Consider the following 14414-nt stretch of genomic DNA (forward strand, 5'->3'; position numbering starts at 1 on the left):
ATACATGGTACTATACATGGTACTATACACTGTACCATATACAGTACTGTACGGTACGATACACAGTACTGTACATTGTAATATACACAGTACAATACACTGTAATATACACAGCATGTATGTGAGATAAAAGGTACTATTTTACAATAATGTTCTAAAGTTTAGATCTTCATATAAAATATCAGGTACAAATCACCTTCCTGCTGAACCAGAGAGGAAACAGGGTCCTCCTCCTCCTCTTCTTCCTCCTCCTCCTCCTCCTCCTCTTCCTCCTCCTCCTCCTTCTCCTCTTCTTCCTCCTTCTCCTCCTCCTCCTCTTCCTCCTCCTCCTCCTCTTCCTCCTCCTCCTCCTTCTCCTTCTCCTCTTCTTCCTCCTTCTCCTCCTCCTCCTCCTCCTCCTCTTCCTCCTCCTCCTCCTCCTCCTTCTCCTCTTCTTCCTCCTTCTCCTCCACCTCCTCTTCCTCTTCCTCCTCCTCCTCCTCCTCCTCCTCCTCCTCCTCCTCCTCCTCCTTCTCCTTCTCCTTCTCCTCTTCTTCCTCCTTCTCCTCCTCCTCCTCCTCCTCTTCCTCATCCTCCTCTTCCTCCTCCTCCTCCTTCTCCTTCTCCTCTTCTTCCTCCTTCTCCTCCTCCTCCTCTCCCTCTTCCTCCTCCTCCTCCTCTTCCTCCTCCTTCTCCTTCTCCTCTTCTTCCTCCTTCTCCTCCTCCTCCTCTTCCTCCTCCTCCTCCTTCTCCTCTTCTTCCTCCTTCTCCTCCTCCTCCTCCTCCTCTTCCTCCTCCTCCTCCTCCTCCTTCTCCTCTTCTTCCTCCTTCTCCTCCACCTCCTCTTCCTCTTCCTCCTCCTCCTCCTCCTCTTCCTCCTCCTCCTCCTTCTCCTCTTCTTCCTCCTTCTCCTCCTCCTCCTCTTCTTCCTCCTCTTCCTCTTCCTCCTTCTCCTTCTCCTCCTTCTCCTCTTCCTCCTCCTCCTCCTCCTCTTCTTCCTCCTCTTCCTCCTTCTCCTCCTCCTCCTTCTCCTCTTCCTCCTCTTCCTCCTCTGACAGCCACCGCGTCATCAAGTACTCGTGTTCCAATTCTCCATTAACGCTGATGCGTCCTCCTAACTTTACATTTCCCCCCTCCCCAGGACGCCCTGCAGTAGTTCCTCATGACGTAGGCGAGTCACACTGGAGTTCTAAGAATTTGAAAACGGCCTCTGTTTTTGTCGCGATGCTTCACATTTTGATGACGTATGCGGCGGAGCCTCTCTGGTGGCTGCTGTTGCCAGATTGGCTGTTTTCCCCCTCCATGTTAAGGCCCGTTTACAGTGAGCCTTACTGGGTTTTCACTGGAAGGCTCAGAAATCTGGCAACTCTCTACAACAACATTAAACTGTGAGCGCCGCTCACTAACACCAGAATGAGCGCCGCTCACAGTGACGTCTTTGGTAAATGAAAAATTATCTCGCCTGGCAAACTGATCCAGCTCATTTTTAATTATCGTGCAATTAATTGATTTATTGGTCATCGCGACAGGCCTACTCATGGGTTAAATTACATCGTGATATGAAATGAGGAACACCTTCATAGAAAAAACATTGGAACCGTTCATAATTTTATTGCACTTTAAAATTCAAAATATAAATTGTATTTTTACATGAAGAATAAACTGATCCATAAACAACTTCTTCACTTCCTGCGATAAGCATGAAACTTTAAACACTTCAAAATAAAAACACACTTTATGGAAGTGAACAGAATCAATGCCGCTCGGGTACGAATCTAATTATCTCCAAGCTGATGGATCCGGCAGTGAAACGCGTTCAAATCTCTAAAAGCTGCGACAGCTGGTTTCTTCTTCTTCTTCTCTCAGAAATCTGCAGCGCTACACTCACTTTTCCTGCCTCTTCTCTACTTCCTGTCACGCTGCATTCCTTCAGTTTTCCCGCCTTTTCTCTGCTTCCTGTCATTCTGCACTGACTGTTTTCCCGCCTTTTCTTTGCTACTGTCATGCTCAGTGGGCTTCCTGAAGCATTTCCTCTGAACTTCACACTTCATTGGCGCCACCTAGCTGCTGTAAGTTGCTCCAAACACCTGCAGGCTACACATACAGCGGACTGCTTTATAGTTTTAGTCGATGTTGTGATTTAAATGTTTTCAAACCACTCAATCAAATCAAACACTTCGATTTGATGAACCGAACCTGGGTTATTTCTGTGATAGTTTCACAACAAGTCTGTAAATACACACGGATTAAAATGCAAAAATTACATTTGAAATGTGTTTAAATCAAACCGAATTCCACAGTTTGAACTTTGAACCAGAGTTAATGTCAAGAGAAGATGAGTTGATGAGAATAAAGATAATCTGGAACCCTCACGAGGGTCATCAGAGGTCATCCCGTCATGGACTGTGTTGATTTATTTAGACAAAACAAAGTGACCCTTTATATGTTCAAGCACGTGACACAGAGGGAAACAGCGCCCCTCTGGGCTCTAATGGCTGCTGCTTGTCTCGCAGGGTGTGTGGTCAGACACGGTACTGCAGCTTGTCTCCAGCTAACGGAGAAAAGACCAGAAAAAAGGAAAAGCTCTTCTTTCTGTTCTTTCCTTTTGTGATCACGCCTTTATGTTAGGATCCTTTCATTTCCTCTCTTCTGTTCTTCCTTCTTTTCCTCTCTTTCTTTCTTTCTTTCTTTCTTTCTTTCTTTCTTTCTTCTAATGGAGAGAACAATTGAAAGAGAGAAACAGGAGTGAAGACTTATGAGTTTTTTTGTGATGCAGGAGGACCCACCATGCAAAAAAACAATCCTCCTCCTTCTCCTCTCCTCCTCCTCAGAGGAAGGTGAGATCATCCGTTTGCACAGGCGGAGGAGGAGACAGGCTGCAGCTTCAGATTACTCCTTCTTCTTCGCCTGCTCCTGCCCCGCCGCCACCTCCACCGTCAGAAGCTCCTCCCCTTTGTGTCGTGGCGTCATCCTGATGACCACCGAGCTGTCGGCCGTCTCCGCCACCATGTCCTCGCCATCGTCGATAGCCGGACTGAGGGGGACGGGCGAGCGGCGGTGCATGGGGGAAGGGGGCGGGGCCGGAGAGATGGAGGGCGGAGCCTGAACAAACAAAATACAGGTGTGATCGTCAGAGACTGAACAGAGAAATGTTTGAGTGATGCAGAGAGGAGAGTTGACGTGTTTCACTGAAGTGTTTTCAAAGGTCGGATTGTTTGGTGGTCAAGCTTCCGAGACTCTACAGTAGGATTGTTCAGTATACCGGTACTGTGTTGGCATCGCGGTACTGACGCCTTTAAAACGATACCATACTGGGCCCGGCTGGTACCCGTATCTTTTTTTTTCCCCGTCGCCGCGGAGCGTCACTGTTGTAATTTGCACGGAGGAGAGTCGGTCTCTCTGTGGGGGAAGCCTCGACGGGCTGCTCCGCTTCCTCACTTGTTTTGGATGTTTTGGACAATCGAAAGTGCGGACAGCAGCGCTCCGCTCCGCTTTCTTTTCTTTTCTTTTTAAAACATTTTTTTGTACTCCGGTTTCTCCGAGACGGGGTGCGAGCGCCCCCACGCTCCGACCCGAGAACCGCAACTGAATAAGCGCTTCATACTCGACCTACACAACTTCAAAACAAAAGTCAAAACAACCTTTTTTCAAAACAATCTTCTCCAAACCGAGCTTGTACTTTGAAAAGAATACCGGACGCGCAAATGACATGGCGTTTGCGTCCATGTGAGAGTGAGCATGTGTAACTGACTCAAACGACCCGTGGAAACTCTGTAAAAAGAAATAGAGTTCATCAGAGAGAGAGAGAGAGAGAGAGAGGGAGAGAGAGGGAGAGAGAGAGGGAGAGAGAGAGAGAGAGAGAGAGAGAGAGAGAGAGAGAGAGAGAGAGAGAGGGAGGGAGAGAGAGAGAGAGAGAGAGAGAGAGAGAGAGAGAGAGAGAGAGAGAGGGGGGGGGGGGAGAGAGGGAGAGGAGAGAGAGGAGGGAGGGGGAGAGAGAGAGGGAGAGGACTGCTGATACAGCCACAAGGCTGCAACTTGTAGAAGAAACAGGTACTAGAAGTACTATATGAAGTACTTTGGCTTCAAAACAAAAGAGCACGGTGTCTCCATCAACACTGAAGCTCCACTGTGCAAACAGTGTTAGAGAACACGTCTGGTCAAGGCTGGAAACACTACTAACCTGCTACACTACTAACCTGTTACACTACTAACCTGCTACACTACTAACCTGTTACACTACTAACCTGCTACACTACTAACCTGCTACACTACTAACCTGTTACACTACTAACCTGCTACACTACTAACCTGCTACACTACACTACTAACCTGTTACACTACTAACCTGCTACACTACTGAATGAAAAACACCCAGACCTGCATAAGTAGTATCGGTAAGTAATAACTTATATACCCATGAAAAAATAGCTCTGGAAAAAAATTAAGCTATTATAAATATTAGTATTATAAATATAATATAATAAATAATATAAAAGAATATAATATGAAAATATTTTATTTTAGCCATTTAATGTTATAAAGATTACTGCTTAGTAACAAACCATTTATAGACACTGGTCCTCCTGAAGACAGGCTGATCTAATGACTTTTTTTGTTCTCTGTTTATTTGGAAAAGTATTGAACTACATGGTGGTATCGGTATCGATACCAAAATGTTGGTATCATGACAACACTAGTCTACAGTAATTGTGATAGGGATGCACCGGAACCACTTCTTTAGCGAACTAGTCAAAGTACTAGTACTAACCTTTGGCTACTTGGCGATACCGAGTCGCGATACGAGTACTTATTAATCCCATTTAAGATAATTCATATTTGAATATGATAAGATATAAATACGAGCATTGCCTGTGCGCGTGAGTCCTGTAATTCTATAGCATGTAGCAAGTAGCATCGCTGGTGCGTGAGTCCTGTAATTCTTTAGCATGTAGCATGTAGCATCGCTGGCGTGTGAGTCCTGTAATTCTTTAGCATGTAGCATCACTGGTGTATGAGCCTGAAACTCTTTAGCATGTAGCATGTAGCATCACTGATGCGTGAGCCCTGTGACTCTTTAGCATGTAGCATGGCGTGGAGTTACGTGCTGAGCGGTTAAGCTACTAGCGACATTGGGCTAACTCTGCTGGTTCCAATGTCTCTGGTGATAAAGTTGCTGGTGATAAAGTTGCTGGTGATGGAGTTGCTGGTGATAAAGTTGCTGGTGTTGTACACAAAATTTTTCTCCTCTTGATATGTTGTCAGAACATGATTTACAGTCTGTTTTACTTTAGTCGTTCTCTTTAATATTAAAAAATCTCAAACCGTGGCGTCCTTCGTCCTCTTGTCTACCTGCTGCTGACGTCACATTAAACTGGTCGGCTTGTATCAGGATGCTTTTACAATTACAAGTACTCCGTGCAGTTTTGGATCCGACACCGGTATCAGTGCATCCCCCGTATCTGTTGTTGTAATCAGACGCTAATTGAATTTTAAATAACAGATTTTTTGATAAACGTAAGCGAAGGGTGGCTGTCGGTTTGTCTGACCTTTGACCTTCTGTCACAGACTGTCTGGACTTTGAGAAATGTGGATGGTAGCTGAACTGTCCAATGCCGGCGGGAGTTTGGTACCTCTGTGACGCTGGCAGACGGTCTGTAGACCTTCTTGAGCTTGGCGAAGCTGCCCTCGATGCCCGCCTTCTCCGTCACCTTCAGCGCCGCCTTGAACATTTCGGGGGTGTCCGGTCGGGGGGGGATGACCGCCACCGCTTCCTTACCCGCCTCCTTTTCGTCCGGCTTCTTATCTTTGGTGAGCATCTTCCTGCAGAGACAGCGAGACGAGCGTGTTGGTGAGATGCCGGCGAGGCTTCCTGTGACGGGATGGTCACCGGCACCTGACAGGTGGAGGAAGTCCGACCTCCTCCACCTGGAGCCGCCGCCACTCGGCCTATCAGGTGAGGAGGATCACCGCTGATCTGACCTCATTCTCACAAAGTGGAGCGAGGAGCCAGCAGGAGCAGATTACAGTCTAATCCTGTTGGAGGCTGATGACCACGAGGAGCCGCCGCCGCCGCCGCAGGAACCAACCGTGGAGGGTTGGGATTACTGGAGTTCAGCGGGGTGACGGCGCCAAAGAGGAACGGCGACTCCGTCACAACCAGAACATCCTGCAAAACTCCGACAGCCAGTTTACACCACAACATCTCCAATGAGAACGCTTCCTTTTTGACTTTTTGTTTCAGGAAAAATTTGCATTCCTACGGCAACGTTCTGAGAACAACGTTCTGAGAACAACCTTCTGAGAACAACGTTCTGAGAACAACCTTCTGAGAACAACGTTATGAGAACAACGTTATGAGAACAACGTTCAACGTTTCCACGGAAATGACAGAAACACTGAAAACAATGTAGTTTCCATGTTGGTCCATTAGTTGGTGCTGTTGTTAGTTTTAGTACTGAAAGCACACACACACACACACACACACACACACACACACACACACACACACACACACACACACACACACACACACACACACACACACACACACACACACACACAGAACAATGAGGATGTTTTGCTGATCAACAGTTTCTGAAATATTCTGGTTTGTTCACAGTAAATCTTGATGAATTGTTTCAGTGGCGGTAGAGCAGCATTGTTAATGCTGAAGACAGTTCTTCAATTAATATATAGAAAGAAATAGTCAAAACTGAGTATTTCGTATCCGGTAAATGAGGAGATATTATATTTAACTGAATTAGATGTATTTGAATGGGCTGATTGAAGCTCAGGGTTCGGTCCACATGTACCATGTAGATATTTCACTTCTGGCACCACGTTCATTTTGGTTCCATTAACAGAGATGTTCTCTATGGAGGACTGAATGTGCCCAAATCTAATAAATAAATACACCATTAAATAATTAATTAAATGTGTCATTAATGAATTCAAATTAGAATAAAATATAAAAATGTGTCATTAGTTAATTAAAATCCTATTCATTTGATGAAAAAAACATATATAATTATTTCACCATCTAATTAATTGTTTCATGGTCTTAATGTTGAACATTTAATAACAACATTTATATATTTAAGTCCAATTTTAATAAATTAATGAAACATTTAATTACTTAATTGTCTATTTATTTATTTATTTATTTAATTTGGGCACGTTCAGTCTTCCATAGTTCTCTATTAGGGCTTTTCCACCAACAAGAACCAGGTTCTAGTTCAGGTCCAGTTCTTAAATGAGCACCGCCAAAGAACCGGTTCTTTTTTCACCGTTAACGGAGCCAAGTGAGAACCTCGTCATTACGTCACTCCAAAACGTGATACGTCACTGATTTCACCAATTTCGCGTTGACAGCCTCATCCAGGAACCAGGAGACGGACTGTACCAGTGGTTTGGTCCGGGTCGCTCCATCTAGTCTGACCTGAACCTCAGATGCACCAAAGAACCAGAAAACATTACGTCTCTTCGTGTCTCTATTGGTGTTTTTTCACGTCCGTCTTACTTTAGTCCAAAGTCCCAGAGTGGACATAGAGGGACAAAAATATAACAGATGAGTTTGGGTTTTATTTTTCACCATTCCAACATTCCATAGTGACTTTCTGCTGCTTTCACTTTATTTCTGGACGTGTCTGAATCAAAAGCTTCAACATGGAGGAATGGAGGTGTAGAATGATAGAATGCTGCTCTACAGCCGTTTCCATGGTAACCTAGGTAAAACCTCTGATTAAAGTTCTCTTTCACCGTTAAAAGTCTCATTTTATGTCTATAAACTCCAGCTTTCATTGACAGTAGTATGTAGTTTGTTTTTTAGTTGCTGATGAACCAAAAGTATTTATTATAAAGAAGTTCTGTGGATTAGAAAATAATATCAGAGCGTCTCGGAGCGGAGCGCCCCCTGCAGCCTCACACTGCCTTGCTCAGCGGTTGCAGCTCCTCAGCCGGCGGTCAGAAGGTGAAACAAGACCTGGACGTGACGTTAGTGATAATAATGTCACCATGAAAAGTGTGGAAAATAAACTACAATGGAAAACTGCTTCTGATTTATAGCCGACGTAGCTGACTGACAGGAGGATCTCCAGAGCCGCGGATTAAATAATCCCGTTCCCTCGTATTATTAACTTCAGGAAACGACTTATTATATCGTTCCCTCACATTATTTATATTTTTTCTCTATAACCTCTCTGGGGCTCCGTGTTCGCTGCAGTTTTCAGAAAGCTGGTTCAGCCTCGCTTCCGCCTTGGAGGTAGAGATAACTCCAGAGATAACTCCAGAGATAGCTCCAGAGATAGCTCCAGAGATAACTCCAGAGATAGCTCCAGAGATAGCTCCAGAGATAGCTCCAGAGATAACTCCAGAGATAGCTCCAGAGATAACTCCAGAGATAGCTCCAGAGATAACTCCAGAGATAACTCCAGGGATAACTCCAGAGATAGCTCCAGAGATAACTCCAGAGATAACTCCAGGGATAACTCCAGAGATAGCTCCAGAGATAACTCCAGAGATAACTCCAGAGATAGCTCCAGAGATAACTCCAGAGATAGCTCCAGAGATAGCTCCAGAGATAACTCCAGAGATAACTCCAGGGATAACTCCAGAGATAGCTCCAGAGATAACTCCAGAGATAACTCCAGAGATAGCTCCAGAGATAGCTCCAGAGATAACTCCAGAGATAACTCCAGGGATAACTCCAGAGATAGCTCCAGAGATAACTCCAGAGATAGCTCCAGAGATAACTCCAGAGATAGCTCCAGAGATAACTCCAGAGATAACTCCAGAGATAGCTCCAGAGATAACTCCAGAGATAGCTCCAGAGATACCTCCAGAGATAACTCCAGAGATAACTCCAGAGATAGCTCCAGAGATAACTCCAGGGATAGCTCCAGAGATAGCTCCAGAGATAACTCCAGAGATAACTCCAGAGATAACTCCAGAGATAGCTCCAGAGATAACTCCAGAGATAGCTCCAGAGATAACTCCAGGGATAGCTCCAGAGATAGCTCCAGAGATAACTCCAGAGATAACTCCGCCCCCAGCTGATGACGAGTCGAGCCCCAGTCTGGCTCCTCTCTGGTCCAGCAACGAAGTGGAGCCAGTGTAGCACCAGTTTGGCCGGGGCTTTGGCAGTGGAAAGACAAAGAACTGGTGCTAAGACTGGCCCTAGACCAGAACTAGAACCTGGTTCTTTCTGGTGGAAAAGCCCCCTATATGTTTATTGGACTGTAAAATAGATTCCAACTGCTGTTTGGATGTAAAACGAGACGCTTGAAGGCAGTTACTGGTTTTGTCCATTACTGAGGACGATCTCGAGCCTCAGGATCTAAGTCATCCTCAAGTACGTAGGTGACGGCATCGTCTGTGTACATGATGATGATGCTGATGAGATCATTGACGATGATGCTGAGCAACAGGGGCCCCAGGACTGAGCCTTGTGGGACCCCTGTGGTCCAGGCTCTGCCTCGGGGTTTGGGTCTTACTTGGCCTTCTTGCGGAGCAGCTTCTGGGACTCGGGGTAGTGGACCAGGATCTCCGCCAGGTCCTTCTTGTCCAGGATGAAGAGGTTGGCGAATCCGTGCGCTTTCACATTGGCTGTACGTCGGTTTCCTCCTCCGCCTGCCAGCAGACTGACCAATCAGAGAGCAGAGAGAGAGACTGACCAATCAGAGAGCAGGCAGAGAGAGAGAGAGAGAGAGAGAGAGAGAGAGAGAGAGAGAGAGAGACAGAGAGAGAGAGAGAGAGACTGACCAATCATAGGGCAAAAAGAACCAGGTTCTCGTTCAGGTTCTAGTTCAGTTCTTAATGCGCAGCTCCAAAGAACCGGTTGTGTTTCCATTGTCAGGGATTCAGTGAGAGCCAGGTCATGGTGTCACTCCAAAACGTGATACATCACTGATTTCACCAATGCGGCGCCGGCAGGATCCAGGAACCAGGAGAAGGACTGTACCAGTGGTTTGGTCCGGGTCGCTCCATCTAGTCTGACCTGAACCTCTGATGCACCAAAGAGCCAGAAAACATTACGTCTCTTCGTCTCTCTATTTGTGTTTTTTCACGTCCGTCTTACTTTAGTCCGGAGTCCCAGAGTGGACATAGAGGGACAAAAATATAACGGATGAGTTTGGGTCTTATTTTTCACCATTCCAACATTCCATAGTGACTTTCTGCTGCTTTCACTTTATTTCTGGACGTGTTTGAATCAAAAGCTTCAACATGGAGGAATGGAGGTGTAGAATGATAGAACGCTGCTCTACAGCCGTTTCCATGGTAACCTAGGTAAACACTCTGATTAAAGTTCTCTTTCACCGTTAAAAGTCTCATTTTATGCCTTTAAACTCCAGCTTTCATTGACAGTAGTTTGTAGTTTGTATTTTTAGTTGCTGATGAACCAAAAGTATTTATTATAAAGAAGTTCTGTGGATTAGAAAATAATATTGGAGCGTCTCGGAGTGGAGCGCCCCCTGCAGCCTCACACTGCCTTGCTCAGCGGTTGCAGCTCCTCAGCCGGCGGTCAGAAGGTGAAACAAGACCTGGACGTGACGTTAGTGATAATAATGTCACCATGAAAAGTGTGGAAAATAAACTACAATGGAAAACTGCTTCTGAATTATGGAGGTGTAGAATAATAGAATGCAGCTCTACAGCCGTTTCCATGGCGACCTACGTAAACACTCTGATTAAAGTTCTCTTTCACATGAAGCTGTTAAAAGGCTCATTTTATGTCTAAAAACTCCAGGTTTTCATTTACAGTAGTTGCTGCTCCACAGAGCTTCTTTATAATGAAGCCAGACTTTTGGTTCATCAGTAACTACTAAACAAACTACAAAGTCTGGCTTCATTACAAAGAGGTTCTGTGGAGCGTCTCATAGTGGAGCGCCCCCTGCTGCCTCATGCAGACCTCAGCCTGTGGTCAGAACTCCATACAAGACCTGGAAGTGAAGTCAGTTACAATGACGTCACCATGAAAAGCCTGAAAAGAACCACAATGGAAAACTGCTTCTAGATTCTAGATCCGACCAGCTGACAGGGCAGGAGCTCTGCAGCAACAGTTAGAGAACCATCGGCTCCACGATCGCGGATTAAATTATCTCGTTCCCTCGTATTATTAACTTGAGGGAACGACTTATTGTATCGTTCCCACGTTATTATTTTTTCTCTATAACCCCTCCGGGTCTCCGTGTTCAGTGTAGATTTCTGAAAGCCGGTTCAGCTTCTCTTCCTCTTTGTAGGTAGTGATAACTCCGCCCTCAACTGATGACGTGTCAGACCCCGCTCTGGCCTCGCTCTGGCCCCGCTCTGGCTCCACTCTGGCTCCACTCTGGCCTCGCTCTGGCTCCCCTCTGGCTCCCCTCTGGCTCCGCTCTGGCTCCACTCTGGCCCCGCTCTGGCTCCACTCTGGCTCCACTCTGGCCCCGCTCTGGCCCTGCTCTGGCTCCACTCTGGCTCCACTCTGGCTCCACTCTGGCTCCACTCTGGCTCCACTCTGGCTCCACTCTGGCTCCACTCTGGCCCCGCTCTGGCCCCGCTCTGGCCCAGTAACGATGTGGGGCCGGTTTAGCACCAGTTTAGCCCCTGAGAGGCCGGGGCTTTGGTGGTGGAAAGACTAAGAACTGGTACTAAATCTGGACCTGGTTCTTTCTGGAGGAAAAGGCCCAAAAGAGATACTGACCAATCAGAGAGCAGAGAGTGACCCATGACCCTGGGTTCAGTCCTGGACCTACTCCTCATCTTAGTCTTTTCTTTGTCTGGTTGTAGACTGGTCCTAGTCCTGGTTTTAGTTTTGTCTTAGAAGAGCAGGATCAATACACTGTGAATACACACAGAAAACACACACACACACACACACACACACACACACACACACAGACACACACACACACACACACACACACACACACACACACACACACACACACACACACACACACACACACACACACACACACCTGATCTCTCCGAACACCGATCCGGCTCTGATGGTGACGAAGACAGTCTGCAGGTCTGGACCTCCGACCACCTGAACCTCCCCCTGCTTGATGATGTACATCTCCCTGCCGATCTCCCCCTGGAGCACACACACACACACACACACACACAAACACACACACACACACACACACACACACACAGAGCTGTCACCCTCTTGCGGGGCCACCCTCTTGCCCCCCCCCCCCCCCCAGGTCAGTCCTCACCTTCTTACAGACGAAGTCTCCAGGCAGGTAAACCACAGACTTCAGTCTGGTCAACATGTCGAACACCATCTGCCTGTCGCAGCCCTGCAACACAGACCAACGTTCACTCCTTCACCCAGTGTCTCATTCACACCTTCACCCAACCACTCCTTCACTCTGGTTCACTACAGTGAGACTCCTTCACTCCAGTGACACTCCGCATCACTACAGTCAGACTCCTTCACTACAGTGAGGCTCGGGTTCACTACAGTTAGACTCCGGATCACTCCAGTGAGGCTCTGGTTCACTACAGTGAGACTCCTCCACTACGGTGAGACTCCGGCTGACCTGGAACAGCGCCACCTTGCTGACGATGGAGTAGTTGACGTCCACGGCGATGTCGAGTCTCATCTTGGTGGGAAGCTGCACCAGCAACTCCTGTTCGTCTGCAGAGGAAACACTGACGTTTAGAATGATGAGCTGCAGCTCCCCCTGCTGGATGGTAAAGGGGGACCCGCACGTCCTCTTACCCAGCATGCCTTGGATCTTCCAGGTGTAGTCGTACCAGGTCTTGATGCGGTTCTGGACGTCCCGGGGAATGTTGTAGGAGTTCATGTACTTCACCGTGCTGTCCATGCAGGCCCGGTAGTAGTTCTCTCCGGCTGTCGCCGCGCCAACCACATCCCGCATCTAGGACCAGAATCACAACCAGAACCAGAACCAGAACCAGAACCAGAACCAGAACCAGGTCCACTCTCAGGTCAACCAGAACCAGGTGAGGTGGACTCACCTGTCCGATCATGATAGAGAAGGCGAAGACGCCCACAAAGTAGTTGATGAGCTGGAAGCAGATCTCAAAGACCGTGGTCGGGTCTGGAAGACCCCCGATGGTGATCAGGGTCTTCACTGCAAAGTAGTAACAACGGATGTACCTGAGGAGGAGGAGGAGGAAGAGCAGGAAGAGGAAGAGGAGGAGCAGGAAGAGGAGGAGTATTTATTATTTAAGGTCCTGTTTCCATGACAGTTTCACGTGAAAATGCAAAACCTTGTTTGTGTTTTGAGTCCGTTTCACTGACAACAGAGGTCAGAGGCACTGAAACACAACTTTTCTGAAACGATTCGACTGTCTCCATGGAAACGGAGGAAACAAGCCTTTCAGGAAATGTTCTGTCTCCATGGAAACGGCAGAAATTCTGTTATTGGTCCTGTTTGTGCACTTGCTCGAAGCCAATTAGAACAAAGTTTCCTTTTTCTTTTAAATTAATTAAAAAATTCAAATTTTCTTTATTTAAAAAAAAGAAAAAAGAACAAAGCTCTTAGTCCATATTCTCCTGGACTTAGTACTTTTATTTTGACAGTCACTCTATTAACAATCCAACTCACACAAAACTATGATGTCATCAACCCCCCCACCCCACCACAGTCTGCCATGTTTCCTAATAAAATGGTGGACTCTATACTCCAGGTGGCGCTGCAGACGCTACCGATGCTAGCAGGAGGAGGAGCAGGAGCAGGATTAGTGATATAGAAGTCTATGAGTCAACTTTTATATTTCTATGTTCTCCATGTCTTCTTTTGCGTGTTTGGTGTATTTTGTGACTCACAGCGAGCCTAAAGGCCTGGCATATGTACTACAAGCCCTGAGGCCTCGTGTAGAGAGTTCACAGTGTTGGGCTGAAGATTCCATTGAACTCCTCCAAGCAGTTGTCTCTGACTGAGGAGAAACACCAGGAACAATGAACAGGCCATAAAACAGCAGGGAAGAGGCCAAAGACCCCAGGAAGTTTCCAACCCCCCAGGTTGACAACCAATCATAATGGTTGAACCCGACCAGGACACCACAGGGGTCCGAAATTCAAGCTTGGTAAAGCTTTTCCTACCAACTTTCCTGGCTTCTCAATCCGACCACCGAGAGGGACACACGTCTCTGCTGCCTCGGGACGGTAAAGACAGCATCAAGTAGGTTCAAGGGACAGAACTAACGCCAGCCCGCTGGACGAGCAGGACACAGTTTGGACTACTTCTTCTCTTTCCTTTTTCCTTTTTGGGGGATTCTGGAGACTCGAGCCAGCGTCTCCTCTCCTCCTTTCAGCTGCAGGAGTGCAGCTGAAGCCAGGCCTCTGAATTCAGACCCGGTAACAACCAGTTACCGCAGCCTCAGAGAACCGCACAGCACCATGGACGGTGCTGTCCAGCACAACACCACGGACGGTGAGAGCTTTGTCTGGGCAGAGATTGTTAGACGAGTCGGACGTC

The 14414-nt window shown here is 47.0% G+C and overlaps 1 protein-coding gene across 2 annotated transcripts in view; it reads right to left on the reverse strand.

Moving 5' to 3' along the window:
* Positions 1–1572: 1572 nt before the first annotated feature.
* The window catches only part of cngb1a (cyclic nucleotide gated channel subunit beta 1a), a 48908-nt gene continuing 36066 nt past the window's right edge, over positions 1573–14414 (reverse strand). For both annotated transcript variants that reach the window (XM_080493402.1, XM_080493401.1), the window contains 8 exons: positions 12949–13090; positions 12689–12848; positions 12507–12604; positions 12180–12263; positions 11934–12052; positions 9471–9617; positions 5610–5799; positions 1573–3081 (listed from right to left, as the gene is read on the reverse strand). In XM_080493402.1, the coding sequence (XP_080349528.1) occupies positions 2869–3081; positions 5610–5799; positions 9471–9617; positions 11934–12052; positions 12180–12263; positions 12507–12604; positions 12689–12848; positions 12949–13090 (1153 nt within the window). In that variant the 3' untranslated portion in view covers positions 1573–2868. The remainder of the gene's footprint in view (positions 3082–5609; positions 5800–9470; positions 9618–11933; positions 12053–12179; positions 12264–12506; positions 12605–12688; positions 12849–12948; positions 13091–14414) is intronic.

The sequence above is a fragment of the Lipophrys pholis genome, assembly GCF_963383615.2.
Source record: "Lipophrys pholis genome assembly, chromosome: 2".
Classification (NCBI taxonomy): Eukaryota; Metazoa; Chordata; class Actinopteri; order Blenniiformes; family Blenniidae; genus Lipophrys; species Lipophrys pholis.